Genomic DNA, 20,657 nt, shown 5'->3' with positions numbered 1-20,657 from the left:
CGTACTTGACACACTTACTTCAAGTTATTCGCCAAGTTTTTTTTCATAAGGTCTTTTTTAAACGACCGCTCTTTCGTTGGCTAGCGCTTCTACTTTTGCTTGCACTTGTCGCTCAAATTCGGCTTTGTTCATTTTGGCTTGTTGCAATTTGGTCGTGTCTGGCATCATAATGAGCAGACTTTTTTTCTAAGCCTTCGTGGGAATAATAAATGATTGAGCAGCATTGAGTTACGTGCGTGCCTTCTTTAATCACGGGATTTGAAATGGTTAATTTACTTGCAACAAAAGGACCGTAGGTGATATTGGGATCGCTACTGCAGGCATATAGACGCACGTGGTCATCTGAAACGATATATTTGGGTTGACATGGTTATTTGCCCAAACGTTTTCTCATTTTTATTCGGCCGCGTCTATTAGGCCTTACTCGGGTGGAATTTCTACTTTAATTAGATTTTCAACGTCAACGTCATATCCAATTATTAACCCAATTTCGTATAAATCAGAGTCGAGTTTAGTCGCGGAATAAAGCGTCGGCTCGTTTTCTCGCATGTGCCTCAGCTTTTTATGCTTGCCGCCCACGAGCACCACGTAATCCATTCCTTCTAACTCGACACAAATTTCACGGCAGATGCAAGCGGTACAACCGAAACATTTGATACAATTGCTGCACTCGTAACAATCTTCGCAACTTTCCAAGGCATTTACATTTTGGCAGTCGTATGAATTGAAACAAGCCACGCAATTAATACGCATTCGTCGCAAGTAGAGCAATTATTACATTTGGTGCAGTCATTGCATTTGTGACAATCGTGACATTCTTTGCAGTCGATGCATTGAAATAAACGATCAGAATTTAAAGAGTGCAGGCAATCGTAAGAATCTAGCAAGTCAATTGAATTTCTGTGTCTTGGCAGAAATAACAACTCACGTTTGTTTTCTGGTCTATCATGTTTTTTTTATATTTTTTTATTTCTATTTTATCTAAATTTTACCGGCACACCCTGAGTTGATCTATTTTTTTTAACTTGGAGAGTCCCTGGGGAAATTCCCCTTTTGTGTGTGTTTGAGGCGCCGCGCCAGTTGGAGTAGCGTTGAGGTTGCGCCAGTTGGGTCACGAGTTTTGGGGGAAGTCCCCACTGGTTTGGAGTAGAAACAAAGGGGCCTGGTGTAGTATCCCCCGGTCTCTACTACTACGTCAATACCACAAAAGCCGCTTATCTCGAAGTTTTGGTAGGCCAATTAAAAAAAAGGCTGCCTTCATTATGAGTTATTACTGTTACGCGCACGGCTTTTCTTTGATGGGCCGAGCATGTTCACACGGGCTGCCATTGTCACGTCGACAAGCACTAGGTGGATATCAACCGCAACCGTAAAGGCCGTGTCCGACAAAATTTGAACACACTATGCAGCTTGTTAAACATGTTAAATTTATGTGTATACATGCAATCCGTACATGTTTAAGTTAGCTATATTGCTGTACATGTACTGTGTTCATTAAATTACAGTACCATTTTATTTGAATTTGCAACTGCAAGACCTACATTCTGGTAAACATAAATACATGTACTAACCTGCTTAAAGTAAGTCATGAAAACAGGTTAATATTTGCTGTTCAATTAGTCCGATCCATTTCTTGTTCCCGTTATTAGTGACTTCATCATGCTGATCATGCTGAAAAGTGTATGCCAGTTACAATGTTTACTGGTACAATAAACTCTACTGTGTTGGTATCCGTTTTACTAAAGTACAGCTGAAACTAGTACATGTATTTTCAGCTCAGTTCAGCTCCAGTGGGCAGGAAGTTACATTTCAGTCAACTCCTTTTGAGAATAAAATGAATTTCACCACTCAATATTCAAATGCCAAGCAATCCATTCTGTTTTATTATACGAAATCTTAAACAAATGGGTACATTTATAGAACCAAGAGAAGTACCGGTACTACTGTCAGCTTGTGAAATTTTAATAATTTTAATTTAAAAATCCTAAAGGTGCCAGTTGCAGGTATGTTAAAGGCCAAGTCTGAAAAAAACTGCATGGACTGTCAACATCAGTGGGAGGTCTTAATTAAAGCAACACAAGAGTCTGAAGGGTACTTGTGGTAGCCTTGAAAGGGGAAGAATGGGAGCTTGACTGTTTTCAATGGCGGCAAGAACTCAAGAAGTTCGTCCCCAGTACCGACCTCAGTCTTTACCTTCCGGGTCTTCAGTGTTTGTCCTGAATTTCCTGGATGGGCCAGGTCTCTGTCGGTGGTCCCATTCTCTCTTGACACTCCAGACGTGATGCTTGGATGGGAGCGCTCAGTTTTGGCGACAGCTTAAAATGAGTAGATTCATTCAGGGGTAGAACAGAGAACTCAAAGAGATCCTTGCAAACAGACATCATCTGATTGATATACTGGTACATGTATGCATCGGCGTATAACCGCAAAGTTGCTTAACAATAACTATATGTACTTCATACTTATCATATTTGGCAGTGACAATGACTCAAGAAATTCTGTGGGCAAATGCCTTTCAAAATTTAAAACATTAGTTCTTCTCGGCCTTACATTACTCAGGCTAAAATCTGAGCAAAAATGAATTTTTAATTTACAAAGTTCCCTTTCCTAAGATGGTTGCATTATGCTGATTATCCAGCTCAAAATGTGTCAAAGGGGAATTTCCCCTAATAATATGATGCACAAGGTATATTCATGTACATGTATCCTAAGGCTATTGTGCCTACCGTGCCCCCCTGTAAATCTGAAAGGAATTCCAATGATCATGATAATACAATACAATATTTATAAGCCAATAATCAACAATTTCTGACTGACAAAAATAATACTTATAACTACCTTAAATAGAGAGCCAACACATATGCAAGGAAAATTTTGAGGAAACATGGAATCCTCCATGTTTAAATTCAGTGAAAAGAGTTACATGTACCGTTAGGATAAATGTAGTTGGAGCAGTGGCAGGAGAATGAGTGCTTAACCCTGCAAAATTCTGTGGCAAGCCATTGCATGATCAGCCCAGCCTGCTATTGGGTAAATTTCCAATTACTAACACACTGTTTCACCCGATTAGTCATTTAGTAATGGGGCAAGCGAGATACTCGGCAGAGGCTTGTGGTTTCACAGCTCCAGTGGTGTTTGAAACACATGTACAACCAAACATGTAGGTTTGGTGTGACCTACCAAAGATTTACGTACTGCACATGTACTGCGCTGCTAATGAAAACACAGTTCATCATAAAGGCAATGGAAAAAGATGTAAAGAGAAAACTTGCAAATTAAAGCATTGTGATATACATAAATGCTTGTGTACATGAACGGTACATGTATGTACTACATGTAAGTAGTGGTAACCTGAGGCGTTTGCTGAGTCGGGGTTGCATTATATGTCCATGTACCGGTAAGTACAGTGTACATGTACATGTATACAAGTACGTACGTGTATATGTACATGTAGGTCCACACGTGTTCTTATTCCTCTATGGTCCACCGGATGTATTCCCAGATATACATGTACTGGTAGTTCATGTAAATCGCAGCTCTCAATTCCATGACTAAACATGTTCAAACTACGGTACATTTTTATTTTTTTTTTCCAATCACGTAGGGCCCCCAGATATCGCAGATATACGTGGCAGCCCATCTGTGAGCGAGAATGTCACGACTACACTCACATGTACAGCAGACATGGGATATCCTGATAACTGGAATCTAGTTTGGTCCAATGGAGGTTCGCCTTTAAATGGTCCAAATACAGCATCGTCAGCATCAGGCAGTCGCTTCATCTTTACCAGTACGCTGAACTTCACACCAAGAAGACAGGATAATGGCAATACCATTTCATGTTCAGCACGGAGAGGGTCTTGGATGGCCGCTCAACAAACTCTAGGTCCCCTCGATGTAGCATGTAAGTTTGTTGTATACATTGTGTCTGCATCTCTTTACTCTTCTTTGTTGTATGAAAACTCTAATATACTCCTATTTAGTTAAATGCACTCAAAAAGTGCATTTTTAAACAATTTAAATTATCTATGGAACTGAGGGCGCTGAAGCTCTGACATCATCTAGGCAAGTCATGGTTCAGAGCGTAGGTGCTTCTGTTCGAACTATGAACCGAGAATTCACCTACTGAAAACATTTCTAAGAAAGGGATTGACATTTCCTTGTTGCTGTGCACATGAACAACAATGAATTAGCAAAGAAGAGGAGACTGAGTCCAGAAAAATCTACGAAAGGTCTGGACCTTTTGTATACAAACTAATGTACCATTGGGGCGTCTTTCTGAGATGGCATCCCAGCTTTGCTCATAAATATGGAAACCTTATTAGCATAAAAGCCAATAAAGCGACTTATTCTGCTGATTCGCATGCAACTCATGTCATGTTTTTATGGCTAGAGTATATTTCAAAATTTAAAATGATTCTGTGAGTGCAGAAATGTACATGTATCGGGTAGCATATATATGTACACTGCATGTATCCAGCATTTGGAATGATATAAAAGAAGGATCGTTTTGTTTTTGACAGCAGCAGGCTGGATTAAGTTTTGACTCATTGTGTAAAAGAGGAACTTGAGTGGGGTTAAGAAGTACTTTTGATTAATGCATCTGTGAAAAACAAGTCCAACTTACATAACAGCAATGGGTGTTTCCTTTTCAGCTGCCTGTGGTTTATGCTTCACCAGTGTTGTAGGGAAGGTACAATGCACAGTGTGAAGCCAAAGTACCAGAAGCCCCATCTAGAATCGGAACCTGTTAATGTCTTGCTAGTACACATGAACTTCAAGTTTTGCCCTAGTTCAAATGGTTCAGTGCATGCCACTGGCTTTAGTGCACCTGAATTACAGTTGGATCCAGTTTAAAATTAGACAGGAACTACATGTACGTACAGTCAGGCTTCGAGAAACATCCTGTATGGCAATAACAATAATGGTGTTGTAGCGGACCTAAACTAAGTTTGAGGGGTCAACTGCTTATGCACAAACCAATGTCTGAATACATGAATGCTATCAGCACTACGCGTCTAATGTTAACCAAACACAAAATCTAGAATTACTGACACCAGTCCTAAAGTCGCACTGCACACCTCAATATTGCACTGCCTAAACAGCATTGCATTGCATAGCTCAACATGCCCAGTGTCTGTAGCGATACGGTCCGCATGCATGAAGCATAACAGAGCTGTGAGCCCAGCCAAATCTACTACAATGCAACCAAAAGCGAACAGCTGGACTGTACACCTGTGTACTGCGTACTGCTACACGGCAATGGTCCGCCCGCGCCTACAGGAACACCCTGGCAACGCAAACCGCACTGAGCGCACCAAGAACTGAAGTCTTTACGGCTTCGCTGATATTTGCAAGAACCGTAGCACTCATATTCACATGCATAACCCTCTTATCGCTGCACAAGTTATTAAGAAATAATCTACACAACATGCCTACCAATACATTGCATGTGTGCTTTTAAATGTACAGTACAGTACATGTATTCCTTCACTTGACCTCTCCCAACAGTGATGTTTACATTTTCGCCAAAAAGTCTGTGAATGACAAATGTTGTTAAGACTTGGCAGCCATGTTGTATTGATTTGACTTTTATGGAATTCAAGACTCGAGATGGAAGATCATTATCATTGTCAGCATAAAAACACAGAAATTTGCCTTCCGCTGGCAAAAAAAATAGATACACGTTTTAGTGCATACAATGTATAAAAAATTGGAAGTAATATACATATTATGAATATAAATGCAGGGTCAACCAAAAAGTTGAAAATACACATTAAAACGTTACGATAATGCATTAAGATATTTCAAAAATGGTTAGGAAAAGTTTGTAGGGAGAGCACAAGAGGGAGAGTAGAAATGAAGAATAAAAAGTAAATGGAGTTAAGGAAGCGGAACAGAGGAAGCGTGAAGAGGAGCATACAGTATTCAAAACGGGCTGAAGGAATTCGACTTCTTGTTAGTTTTTCACTTGAAATATTTTATTTTTCTTGTGTGATGCTGATATGTTCCGGTATATTCATGCCGGGTATGCATTCAACGAGCAATGGGGACACGTTCATTTGTTTGAAAAAGGATGGTGACCGAATGTTGATTGCATTATTTATGTCCCCTGGGTCTCTGGAAAGGGGAGTCTAGGCCTACAGGTAACATTGGGTTAGGTTATAATGAAAAGAATGGAAAGGAAGACTTAATAGGGTGATGTTGAAATGTTGAGGTTGATTTGGAGGATTTGAGTATAGAAGGATTTTTCCTCCAGCGTGGAACGTGTGGCCAAACAACTTCAAAAATCACGTGATCTGATTGTTCTAACTGCCAAGCATCACCTGATCGAACTCCTGTGAGGAGTGTGGCTGTACATGTACCTATATTATTTGCACACGTACATGCCATTTATACATACATGTTTGTTTTATTTTTAGTTTGTACAAAGGGCGTCAGCGTGATGAGGCATCCAAATGCAGTCATAGAAGGCAACACACTATCTTGGAGTTGTATATCAGAAAGTAGCAACCCCGCCACAGAATGGTCATGGTTCAAAAATGGCACAATCCAATCTACTGCGCCTACTACAGAAGAAACTGATGGTGATTATCATGGTAAAAGGTCGACAGCAACATTCATGACAGATCCACTGGTCAAGATGGACAACGGAGCTATACTAATCTGCTGTGCCAAGAAAACTATGCAGTGCACCACTGATGTGTGTTCGTCGTCAATACTAAATGTCCAATGTGAGTGCAGAACAGTAACTCTCAGTTTGTGAATTAAATTATAGAGACGATGTGTCCATTTTACTAACTTACCGTACTTTCATAAGCTCAAGTTACAAATAGGCCAACATGTAGATGTACACAATATATAATATACGTGGACATGTACATATAAGATGCTGTAATTGCTACTCCCTAATAGGATTCTACAATAGTATACCGGTATTGTGGTGATTGTGTTGTTTGTACATGTAGTACTGGTAGGTGTGGGTGGACTGGTTGATTCTGAAAATATTATGTGTTGTGTTAAATTAAAAAGCCTGAATTTTGCTCACCTTGAACAAATGCCGCAAATCTTAATAGGGTCACCTGCTAGAGTTAGGTGATGATGTTTATGAGATGCTGTTTACATAAGTGTCAAGTTTTTGCACAACTTTTGTTTTGTTATTTAGATGTTGGGTCCAATGGCATGAGTTCCATATCATGCCCATAGTAATACTTTCTGTTTTTGAAACTTTCAGATGCCCCTACATTTTCCCCACCATCACAGTCTCCTTTAAACCCCGTCCTTGAAGGAGGTGAAGTATTGCTAACCTGCTCACTGGACGCAAATCCCAATCCATCAACTATCATCTGGGAGAAACAAGGTCCTGGTATTGGACCAACACCTGATCTGTCAGTATATAGGAATGGAATCAGTAACTTGACTCTGAGTAACATTAAGAGGCAGCAAGCTGGGAACTACAGATGCAAAGCCAACAATGGAATACCTGATGGTACCTATGATGCAGTGTCATCTGAAGTTACCGTTATCGTGCATTGTAAGTTCACCCTTTTTCATATCACTGGACTTTCGCAGGTCAATGGAAACTTACGACTTCAATATAATGTACGTGTGTCAACATTTTACTGCGTTCATTTTCGACATTTTTCGCTGTAAAAATAATCTACGCCAGCGGTGTTAAGGAGAAACGACGAAAAAGTGGAGATTCTTAAAAGGAACTTTTAAGAATGTAGAGTGTGGACATTCTTCATAAGCGTTGTGATAAACAAAGGAAAAGCACTTGTGACATTAAATAACAACGTCAAACACCGTAAGAAATGCTGCGCGTCCTCGCATTTTCGAATCAAAGAATCTCCACCTTTTCGTCGTTTTTCCTTACTACCCCTGGTGTAGATTTACTGACACACACGTACTGGTATGTACATGTATTTTACAGGTGGTATTTATTTCCATTCATGTTAGATAGTTATGGTTATATATAGTATTGATTCCTTAAATTATGTGGAATGGCTTCACCAACAGATGAAGTGAATATCACCAACAAGGCAGATAATATGGAAGGTGCTAATGATCGAACTGATGTTGTATTGACCTGTATTGCAAGAGGCAATCCTGAGCCAGTTATGGTATGGTATGACACAAATGGCACTGACATTGGTAATAGCTCCAGATCTAACTCTTCCAAGTTCATTGTGGCAATGGAGGTGTCTGATGGAGATGAAGTTTACGGATATGAAGTCACCAGCAATTTGACCATCAAAAAAGTGGATTCACAGGTGGACTATGGAGTGTATATCTGTGACAGCTCGAACGGAATTGGGAAAGAAGACAAAATGGAAATTATTCTCATTGGAACAAGTAAGAGAGCTGCAAAATCTCATACACATGATTTAAATTCGCGTATTCTGCTCAGATTTGAGATTTTAGACCTGATTTTTGTTCCATTTTGATCCCAAATGAAATACACCAGAAATTAAATTACGTTTTACACCCTGTTTATTTATGTTGCTCTGTGTTTCAGAGAGAAAGACGTTTGTCTAATCCAAGCATCTGTTTGCTTATCACAGGATTACCAGACATGCCCGGAGGAGTTAAGATCACTAATCGGACAGCAGCTTCTCTGACTGTGGTATGGTCAGGAGGGTTTGATGGTGGTGAGGAGCAATCATTCCGTGTCAGCTACCTGAAGACATCAGATTCTAAAGAGGTCTTCTCTGATCAGACAGGTGGGAGAACCACCTCCACAGCAACTGGTCTCGATAAGTACACCAAGTATGAGATCAGGGTGTATGCCAGCAATATCATCGGTGAAAACAACAAATATGCCAGCATTAAGGGGTATACATTGCGTAAGTACTGTACAATCTATTTTTCCTCTATCAGTTACATACTGCTTTCCTTTTAGAAATAAAATTAAAATTATTAGCTGATATTGTCCCTGTTGAGGTTTAAAGTTTTGTTCAGTATTTGATCTAGCAAGGTTTTTATTTTTATTCTATGTTTGTTGTTCGTTGCTTGTTGTGCTACCTCTTGTTTTTTGAGAGGATCCTTTGTTTATTTCAAAAATAAATCAACGAGGCATATCAAACACAAGGTTTATTTATACAATACACCTCACAAAGCAATTCAATAAGCCTCACGTGGTAAACTCTAACATAAACCAGAATATTGCCAACGATACACACTACTAGCAAGCAGTGATAACCTACGTGGAGTGTTAATCAAACAAAGGATAATAACCCTCATTACCCAGGGTCGATCAATCCAGGGGATAATAACCCTTACAGGAACCAGAGCGCTCCCAGTAACCTTCAAGGCAAGCCAGTTCAATGAGACCAGGATCGCAACCCAGCCGCCACCCCACCGACGGTGTTCACAGACGGCGCGCAATCCACAACAAATCACCGTACCACTAGCTCTCAGCCAAGGGCTAACACCTTACGATCTAGACTGCTTCCACTCTAACCAAGACCCAATAAACAGTTAATTACTACAAGCCACTTAGTCACTGCTTCTTATCATTGACAGCGTGTCTCGAGCCTTCTGGCTGGCGCCTAGCAGATAGGTAATACTGACCTCCAATAAATAGGCAAAGCTTCCCTCCCCTTGGAATCTGGCCATGTGGAAAAAAAAATTCTGCGAGTGGCCACGCAAAATGACACACACAGGCTTTCCCGAGAAGGTTCCCATCTCCTTTATTCAGAAAGCTAGCGGGAGAATGTGATTTATGAGTCCTTTGTAATACTAAATATGATTTGGCCATATTTTAGACGACGTGCTGCAAAGTTGCAAAAAAATGACACAGTGCCACCACAGATGGTGCGTGCACGAAGAACATGCAGTGTCATGCGCATGTGCATGATTTCTGCCTATGTATATGTGTAAACGTAAAGAAATATTTTCGCAAAAGTAAGTTGTTATTAATTCAGAACTTTGATTAAAGAATACAAATATGGAACTTTAGATAGGATTATTGAATAAAAGAGATGATGCGGGTTTTCACATGGTTTTTACATTTTCATATCTGTTGTGTACATTTTACGTTCTCTGTGAGAAATACCATACCGGTACTTACAGGTATGTACATACGGTATTACTCACAGAGATCATTAGATTGCTTGCAGTCAATACTGATGGCTACTCAAAGCTTTAACGTAATTCTTGCATCTGTGAAAAAGTCGGACATCAAGAAGGGCGAGGAAACTTTCGAAGGCCATTCAAATTGACTTAAACACAACTTCTTCAAATGGCTACAAACAGAGAAAGCAACAGCTGGGGTTCCAAAGGTTAACCTCATCATGATGGACCAGTTTTATTTACTCTACGCAATAATACACTTCGCTTAAAGCTGCGAAAGCGTAAGTTCAAAACGGTGTCCAAAATCGGTCCGACTGCAGACAAATACTTGCTACACCAACGATCGAACAATGAAGCTTCCCGAAGCAGCCCCAGGAACAACCCAGCGGCACCATACACGCTCAACCAAACTTTGTCCTCTCCAGGCAGGTCATCCTTGTCACGAAACAAACCACAGACAACACCGAACAGACGTGCCCGACCTCCCCGACTGAGTCGACCCGGGCAGTACACAAGTATGTGCTCCGATGCAAACAAATTTGACATAGGTGCAAGAGTGTCCATTACACCCCCAGCCACCTGCTAAGCTAGCAGCTCCGCAGCCGTCCAAAGCCAGCGACAAGCTATAGCGGCTGAATAAAGTGAACTTTCTGCATTCCTAAAGGAATTGCGGATATGGACCATTGGTGGGAGTAATCATAGTCAACAGCCGCACTGCTATTGCTCTCATAGACACCGATTCCATCCTGTCCTTGATTACAGAAGATCTCTGTGATGAACTTGGTCTCCCTCCAGGCCCAACAGGTAAGGAGACACTAGTCGTCGTGGATGGTTTTGAGCTGAGCACACGAGTCCGTGATGGTAGCACAGATGCAGCCCTCCGCCTACACAAGGTCCACTGCCTGCGGACCCCTATCCTGCTTTGGACTTGACTTCACGAGTAACCGTGATGTGATGGGTACTTCAGCCCATATGCCACACAGGACAAATCAGCTGAACTTCTTCACGCCTAGACCAAAGCCTTGACCAACTTGTCCTCGCAGGCGATGATCTCCAATTTATAGACTCCCTACTGAATGACTTTCCGGATGTCAGGTCTGATGGTCCATGGCGGACAGTGTAGCAGCAGCACTTCTTGGGTTGTACGTATGAGTTCGAAGTTCAATGCGGTATGTTGACAAGTCTGCCATTTTCTGCTGCTCAACCTGGGCAAACAGCCTCCTGCACCTGACACACTTCGATATGTAGTATTACACGGCTGAGCTGCAGCCAATGATCCACCAGCCATTCATACGGGTCTGGTTATCGTCATGCCTCAACTGTGATGTTGAGCTTGCTTATGACAATGTCGCATGCTTAGTTGAGTGGTGTGATGCTTTCTGGGCAAAAATGCTGAATTTTTGGACTGGGAAGGAAAGCCTGCTCTTCTGACACGTCCTCCTACTCGCAGGACACTGTCAGCATCAAGAAACGGATCCAGCTTGTATAGAGCACTAGTGGTCTTCGTGGCCTTCTTGTGCTCTCAAACCCTTTGTCTACTTGGGTAATCACTGTCAACCTTGAAATATTCAGAGATCTTTATTTCCTCTCCAAAGGCCTCTTCCTGCACCAACTTCAGGATTTCAAGTTCTACCTGATGCAGGTTCTCGACCATTACAGGTTTGTAGGGTAGTCTTCCGCTCCTATGTTGGGTCTGGTCCGGATTTGATTCCTGTGTTTTCTTTATGGAACGTGTCATCAAAAGAGAGTCGAACTGGAGACAAGTTGCAACAGCCCTCTCCACTTTATGCTATTCGCAAAAAGCGCGGAAGACGTGCGAGCTCGAATGCCTGCTTCGCAGTCTTAGTAGTAAAGCTCTTTACCTTCTTCACCTCATGATCCTCTGAGGAAATGCTTGGTCTGCTGACTTCAATCACTACAGGAACCACTCTTTCCCGCAGAAAGTCTGGTCCAACAATCCATTTTAAATTGGTCATCAATCCCTTAACTCCGATCCCCTTGATCCATCATCAGCTGAGTTGACATCAGTTGCAACGTGTCTCCGTTGAGAAATTTTCGTGTGATCTCTGATGCTTGGCACACTGTTTGCTACAAAAACATGGGACCTTTGTGCATCATTAGCAGTGTATCCCAACACTATATTACTATCAGTCCAGAAACCATCATGGACATTCTCATAATCAAACGCTTTCTGTAGCAGAGCATTGATACGAACAGAGACAACCGCAGCACTTAGCTCGAGGTGTAGGACAGTAATTGACTTCAGAGGACAGACTCTACATTTTCCCATGATGAGGCTGCATTATACTCTCGGCGGGTCATCTGTTAGTAGCAAGTATGAACATTGGGCATAGCCTCTGGTACTCGCATCGGAGAAATGATGGATTTCTACTGATTCAACAAGACCAAAATCGTCTGGCAACATCGTATAGATTCAGGAAGAGGATCTTCCCACCCCGCCTGACCTCTGCAGAACATCGGAAGTATTTGTTTACCCACCAACAGAATAGGACCCACAAATCTGAGGGGATCATACACAGAACTAATTGTTGTGAGTGGTTGGTCGTTCAGAACGATACCGAACTGAAATGTGTCAGATTCGATACATCAGTGTATCCCGCATGCTCTCTCAATGGGAAGTGTGTCGTTATGCAAGCCAAGGTCCTTGAGTACTTTGGTATGGTCCTTTGCGGAGTTGGCTTCAATCTATTCCCTGAAAATTAAGACGAACGTATGCAAACGCAATCCACTCCTCCTTGGTCTTCTTTGTCAAATCAATGGCTTTTTCATTGATGGGGACGGATTTTGATCCATCGTCCATATAGAAGAGATATCCGCAGATGGAGAACCACATTCCGTTTCATAGAGGTTCGCCATTTGTTTCGGACCGAAATCCGTGTAACAGGGGGAGGAAGCAGCGCCAAACAAATGGAAATTCATCTGATACTCCTGTGGCTCATCCTCAATGTCGCCCTTTGCCCACCACAAGAATCGAAGGTACCTCCGGTGATCTGGCATCACATAGAACTGATAGAACAATTGCTGTATATCGCATATGAACGCAACTGGCTGTTGTTAAAGCCAACAGAGGACGCCCACGAGCTTGTTTGTCAGGTCAGGACCCTGTCGAAGATAATCTTTTAATGACTTCCCTTCATTTTTTTCACTGTAGTCAAAGATGACTCTAATTTTCTCAGGTTTCTTTTTAGGATGGTAGAAACCATGGTTGGTATATACCCTAGACAGTGATCGTGGCCTTGAAGCTTTGATTCAGGAACCTTCTCTGTGTATCCACCCTGGATGATGTTATTGATGAAGGCAATGTACTGTTCATGATACTTTGAGTTCTTCTTGAGCCAGCCTTTGAGCTGTCTATGACGATGAAGTGCTTGAGTCTTACTGGTCTGAAGGGCAATGGCATGACAACGTGACCATTGCGTTTTAATAAATTCCTTCCTCCGTCATGGTCAAGAATTTGCGGTCTTGGGCCATAGCAGTCTCTTCCGACTTTCTCTCAGAAAAGTAAAGCTCCATCATCTGTGCAAATTCGCATGGTTGACAATCTTCTTTAAGTGATTTCTAAAGGAGATCTGAATTTTGTCAACATTCTTCTCGGTGCAGCCTTGAGGACCTTCCCCTGTGGAAAATGGTACATCGTGGACAAACACTTTGTGACAGACACCGATAGGATCGCAGTTGCACTGGTTGAGGTCTACAATGCCAACAATGGCCCAGCTAAGGTCAGCCCTCTGACTGTATGGCCTGGGAGACGGAAGCAATGACGTCACGCGGCGCAAGTGCACGTGGACAGTTATAAACAATGAGAATACTGACTTCGTAGTCAGCCAAGGGCGTGAGTTGCTTATTTCAAGGCCATCTCTGAGGTTGGAATGTGAGAAGGATTGGCTGCATTTCTCTTGAGTATGCTTCTGGAAGTGAAATTAAGACACTACTGTCAAATCCACGCACCAACAGCCCGTCTATCTTCCTGCTTGCTACCTGTTGATCCTCTGCAAACAATGATACACCTTGACACCCTCACGATACAATACATTGCGTGTCTTTTCCAAGATGAATGTTGTATCAAACTGGGTGTCCAAGAGTACGTACACCAGTCTTTCTAGTCCAGTAGTACCGCGATGATAGATCCACACTGGAAAAATCGTTGAACTTTTACAGTAATTGTTCGTTCCACTGAGGTGAATAGTTTAAAAGCCTCATTTTCGTAGCAAAGGCCTTGCGTTCCTCCAGTGGTTGCTGAAGGAATTCCGCACAGTCACGCAAGTTGTGATTCTTGTTACAGCAATGGAAGGACTTCTGATCTTGACTTTTTTTCCTGTGTTGTTGTTATAAGCCTCCTTCGCACTGGATGAGAAGGAACTCACTCCAGAGGTTCTTTTCCTTTGCCCCTTCGTTCGTTTGTTTTATCTTGCCCTTTGAGTCGTTGTAGGGCGATCTTGGCCTGCCTTTGCATGAACTTCATAAAGTCACTAAATGGACGGTACTTTTGTTTTTCTTTGAACTCCACAGCCTGTCCGGCCCCCTTCTTGACTACCCAATCTGGGAGTTCGGGAAGCACTGTTCGGTTTTGTCTTCCATCGTCAAGTACTTGTAAACTGTCTATAGTCCCCATAGCTACTTGGCGCTAACCAAGAAAGTCAGCAAGGTTCCACATTTCTGTGCCATCACGTAGAGAAATCTTGGGCCCGGACTCCAGGTATCACGGAAAGCATTTGCAATAACAAACGGATTACCAAATCTCTTCTGAAGAAGTTCCTTTGCCTCGACGAATGAGCCATCTGAAGACAGGAAAAAGTAGCCCTCTACTGCCTCCCTCGTACCTCAACCCAGGTACCTTTGGAAATAGTACAGCCTCTCTGAGCGTGGGATACCCCTCTGTTCAGTCAATTTTTCAAAGGCGTGTTTCCATCGAGGATACTTATGGATCGCACATAAAGCCACCTTGCTTTCGTGTCGGTAGGCGAATTCTGCGCAACAAATGTTTTGTGAGATTGTTGAGTGGAGTTTCTGCATTGGCGATTGGCAACTTTGTTTCAGTGCTGGTGGTGTAATACTAGTCCTATTATCTTCTGTCCGCGGAGCGTCTGGTGTCGCTGCAGGTGACGTTGACCTGGACTCATCAGTGATCGGGGTTGGTAGAGATTTGATGTATTCTTTTATCAGCGAAGTTTTTCTGTTTCTTTCACCCACATTAGCTATGACGGCTGCGTATTCTTCTTGTTCAGCCTGCTCGATTGCCTTTGATCTTGCTTCTGTTTTATGCAAGTGTGTCCTCCAGAGACAAGAAAATGGGCTACGCACAACGACCTTCGCCAGCTAAGCTGTCTCCAGTGCTAAAAGGGATTATAGCGCAACAGAGAAAGACTGCTTGGGCCTTGGTTTGGGCCTTTGCCATTGTTTGGCCGATATATCAAAGGTCACCATTTTTGTGTAGTGACTGACCGCCATGGCTTGTGCTGGCTGTTTCGCAGATCCAACTAGAAAAGGCTCCTCGCATTTTCGGTCATTCGCTTACGGGACATCTCGTTAGATGCCATGTATCGCCCAGACACACAAAATGTTTTACCCGATACCCTATCCAGAGCTCCACAGCCCCGGCACGTGGTTGGTGTGGTGCTAACAAACCGAGATCCACCTCCGACACATAATCTTCTCGCACCTGCAGACAGCTCCACTGATATTGTGCCCTTTGCAAGCACGCACGACGTTCCCTCATTCCTGTAGTTTCCAGTCAACAGCTCGGCGTACCCGTGCAAACACAAAGGCTTTCCGAAATTACTACTAACAAAGTATACCACAGTCAAGTTTGTTGCGTTTGCTGATACCAGGTGGTTGTGCGGCCGTAAGTATCCCCACCGCACGTATAATCACGTCCCATTGCCGCAACGGAGATTTAGTTTGATTGAACTGCGCATGCTCAGTACCGTTTGGAAGGAGGCCAAGCTATTTTTCTCGTAAGCAGACAACGCACAGCGAACGATGTTATAAAAGAAGAGGCGCAAAAGCTGGCATTGTTCTAAGAAAATATTAGTTTATTAGAAAATATTTGTCTATTAGAAAATATAGAAAAGCGGATTTACAATAACTTTTGCTGAAGCTTTGAACCAGAAACCTCCACTCTAACCCTTCATCTGTAATCGCAAAGTTTTATATGAAAATAAGTTTTTTGTGAAAAAAAATCAGACCGCGTAAGATCAATAAAACATATTTTATACACATTTCATTTCCAACGTATTTGCAATTTTACGAGAAAACGGTCCTTTAAAATCATTGATGTTTTTGTTTATCTAAAAACGCTTGGAGGAAGCCATTTTGCTTCGAAAGTCAATTCTACTTATTGAATATTTACTTGAATACTATTTCCTCTTGCGTTATAGAAAGAGGATGTGTTAATTTGGAAACCGTAACTGGAATCAATACTCTCATTTGACAGGGACGAAGTTCATAATGGTATTAAGGTGGACGTGTTTGATGAATGGTGTTTAATAATGAATTTCGTTTATGTTGTTCCGTGTGGGTTTAAGTACAATATAATCCGCTTAAAACAGATGGCCAGAAAACGCGTCAAGGGGTTGTTACATTTTTAAAGACGCGGGGGGGGGTCTAGACAGATCATGATCGCTGACTTATCGGGGGATTGAGACATGTTGCCCCTTTTGGCGCACTTCCTTTCTGGGGGCCGGGGCAGGGCAATGAAGATTCTTTACTCATGAAAAATTTCCTAATTGGTCAGTTACTATTAGAAAACATTCAATTTTGAATTCACCAGTGCATGTAAGGCTGGTAGGGGTCAAGGTGTGGAATCCCCCTTAGCTCAGTTACCCTGAAAGAAATGAAATTATGGGTCAACGAACTAACTCCGTCAGTTCCCAAATTTATTTTCACATTGAAGGATGGGGTAAAGCACTTAGTTTGAAACATTATGAGTAGGCAATTAGTAATCCCCCCCCAAAAAAGAATGTTACCGGTCCCATATTTTCTAGCAAGCTGACAGCTGCATTTCCAGCACTCATCCCCCATCTATAATGAATACTTGATGAAAGTTTCTACAGAAACCAAATAACAGTGGAAGGAACCCCCATTTTAATACAGGTATAAGCTAATCCACAACGAAGGTGCTTGATTTGCAAATAATGATGGGGCATGCTGAACACAAAACAGCTCACCTCGGTGGTACTAATTTTACACATGCCAAACGTCATGTTGCAATTCTAGTAAAGTCCTCCAAGGGGAACCTACAGGACGACAGGCAATTATGGTGTTCAGACTAGGGGAATAACTTAATCATTTACTTTAGCCGAGAATGAATTTGGTTTATTTGTAATCATCCGTTGTTCAATATCAGCTGTACAATGTTCAATCTTGCGTTTCGCAGCAGCATCACTGGCGCTAGTTCCAGGTTTGAAAGATAAATAGAGCTGGGTATCATCGCCGTACGTACATATAAAAGTACTGAAGTTGTTCTTCACATGCTGGTTACAAACTTGTGCTTAATAAAATGTGAACTTTGGTTGAGTTTCTTGCAATAATACCCAAAAAAGACAACTTAGAGTGGCTCCCCTGCAACAAAGTGTACACATTTTGAAGTTCAACATTTCTTGCAGCTGAGTGTGTCTTTGCAAATACATTTACATCTTAAACAGTATGTGTAACAGTGTGTGTCTGTAAGAATGGAACAACTCAGTGCACATTTCTATTTAGCTCGCCACAACTCCATCTGCAGTATCTTTTGCTTGGCTGAAATCCAATTCAGAGGACAATCCATCAAATTTTTAAAGGATCACTGGATACTTATGGGTGTGTTAGCTGAAAGAGAGAAAAAATATGAAACTGGTTATAAATGAATTGCATCATTTTCTAGTAAGGATCAACTAGAGGATTAACTTAAGGTTGCTTGAAATCATGCTTGAAGAGTTCATTCACATACTCCAACAATTTGTTTCTGGGTTTGGGTAATCTTAATGTTCCTGGCATACTGAAAAATATCTGAGATAAAATACGTTGATCGATCATACAATTTTGGAAACGATTAACAAAAAGCAGGGGGATGGCCATAGGTTGGTATGTTTACTGGAATATGCACTACCCATGTACGTGTTTTGCGAATGAACACTCTCAAAACCAAGCACCATTACCTGCACATCAAAGTGATAAGTGATTCCACGCAATAAGTACACGTGTACAGTTTATGACTCCTATATGAACACAAAGGCTAAAGTCCGTCTTGCGTGTCCAATTTGAATGCTAAACATCTTGGCATCGGAATTAGAAAAATGCATGCACGACCATGTACAAACACATGGTAAATGTACACGTACATGTGCGTGCACAAACACACGTATACGAACATGTATGTAACATGCGCCTTCAGATCTATGGATTTAAAGAAGCGTACGTGACCCGTTTGCTGCCATTGGTCGACCTTTTAGGCGAAAAATATAGATTCCAGCTACTACTGCTAATGCAATCACAAATTTCCACTGAAATTAAGACGTGTGAAGTCAGATCAGAGATTTCGCTGAACGATGCTGCACACTATGACTGAACCTGGTTGCAGTGCACCTATAATAGTATAAGCAATTTGCACAGTTAAAGAGGCAGAAAGAATAGCGCGGGGAAAAAAATTACTCAGAAGTATACTCACCTGCCGTGGAAACCTCGCAATGCGTACATATGCAGCATTTACAGCTGTTGGAGAAAGTCTTTAACTTGCAATTCATCAAGGAACTTTGATATGAAAAAAATTATTTTCACATAAAAATTTGAGGAAATTTGCGATTACTTGTTTTGGAGAAACGTAACGAAATCGCTAAAATAGGGGTGTCTCAAATTCCATTTCTTAAGTCTTCTTCAGAAGAAATGAAAGCCATGATAAAATAAATCCAAGTTCTGCTCATAAAGAAGACGTCTGCACAGTGTTAGTAGATATTCTATCTTCAAATTTCATGAAATTAGCTTTGGAAATGTTTGTTAACAATTTTGATATAAACCCTGCGAAACTTCAGCTCTCACGTAGCTGTGTGTAACTTTTAGGCGCATGGGCAGTCAGTACCCCACCATCACTACCTATTCACCCGGCGCCCTGCATTTGTTCATCCAGTTTGTGCCGTGCATGTTTGACGATCTTGGGGCATGTCAATCAATTGGATCACATATACTTTCTTCGTGTAAGTTTATGATGTACCCAATTTGGAACGTCTTTGTGTTTGAATACGGAGCCCCTGACTTACGGAACACGTTGAACATCGAGGTTCATACGTTAAGTATTACTGTGCATGTACATGCATCCTTACATGTAGTTGTAAACGTATATGTTAATACACATTTGAGGCGCTGCGTACTCTGACATTTACATGCACTGTAAAGTGGCATTCTCGAGTTTGTCTCTTTCTCTATCTTGAACTCTGAAGTAGGTATACGGTGTGCATTCATTCACTGAATATTGAATATTAATGTAAGTGTTGGTAACAAGTGAAAATGCCTTCGATTCACATTAAAGAAGTTGGTGTTTCCAAAAAGTGGAAATACCGTATGTGGTACATGTATATTGAGATTAACGGTCTTTGATTGGTGGTCTGAATTAATGAAACGTACAGCTGGAAAAGGAAACAGGAAATATATAGCCAAACCTTACATTTTAAACGGCCGTTTCTTACCATTCTTGTGATTTGTAAGCTATATGATCATGGTACATGTACAGTGCAACTTGACCAAATGGCATGGCTGTAGATTGAAATGGAAATTCCTCTGGCTGAAATGTACTAAATTTGCAAGTTTTTTTATTAATGTACAGTAAGTTTCCGTTCCAGGTGCAACCTAAAGAGAAAAAAAAAGTTGCGTTGTAGACCCTACTGATTTTAGGAACTGTTAGTTCCTCGTGTTTACACTTTTTCAATGGACATAAATGTAGCAAAACACATTTTATGACTTTCAGTTTAGATTTCATTTTTTTAGATAATTGAAATAAATTACAGGAAATTTGGTGACTGAAATTCAATTAAATACCCTTAATAGGAAAAATCCCACATGGTTTCTCAAATAAATTGTTTCAGTGGTATTGTTATCGGTCTTATCATATTTTTTCTTTCAATTGAAGGCCACAAATGAAAAGAGATTGCTACAGAAAAATAAAAGAACATTTGCAAGCATGGCATGTTAAAATAATCTAGCCAACCCTGGTGCATTACCTAACCGTAAAAGAACTTCAATTTTATGGCCTGTCCTTAAGTGCAGGTTTAAAGTCTACTGTGTGTGCAAACTAGGAAAACAAGGAAATGCTTGGCTGCATGCAACTTCATTTGAAAAGAAAAGCACTGAACTTTGGATTTTGAGGGAAAGTCCCATCCATTTAATTGAAGGACTTGAAGGATAAGTATACAATTGCAGGCTGTTACTATTGTTCAGTTAACATGATTAATGCACTGGCACAAGGAAGTACATGTAGAACCTTTTGAAATATTTTTGGCTGTCGGATTTATATCCTGAAAAAGTCTACATGGTATTGGATCTTCAGATGAGAGCCTAACCACTTAACATACGTGACACATATACATGTATATTTA

At 41.3% G+C, this 20,657-nt stretch overlaps 1 protein-coding gene across 1 annotated transcript in view; it reads left to right on the top strand.

Moving 5' to 3' along the window:
* The window catches only part of LOC110988935 (uncharacterized), a 67,675-nt gene that overhangs the window by 34,065 nt on the left and 12,953 nt on the right, over window positions 1–20,657 (top strand). The window contains exons 5-9 of the mRNA XM_087131811.1: window positions 3,605–3,904; window positions 6,423–6,734; window positions 7,235–7,534; window positions 8,020–8,355; window positions 8,565–8,846. Coding sequence (XP_086987937.1) covers window positions 3,605–3,904; window positions 6,423–6,734; window positions 7,235–7,534; window positions 8,020–8,355; window positions 8,565–8,846 — 1,530 coding nt within the window. The remainder of the gene's footprint in view (window positions 1–3,604; window positions 3,905–6,422; window positions 6,735–7,234; window positions 7,535–8,019; window positions 8,356–8,564; window positions 8,847–20,657) is intronic.

This window comes from Acanthaster planci, unplaced genomic scaffold (assembly GCF_054643075.1).
Source record: "Acanthaster planci isolate LZ-2023a unplaced genomic scaffold, COTS_SCS Contig16, whole genome shotgun sequence".
NCBI lineage: Eukaryota > Metazoa > Echinodermata > Asteroidea > Valvatida > Acanthasteridae > Acanthaster > Acanthaster planci.
This window is presented reverse-complemented; position numbering and strand designations above follow the sequence as displayed.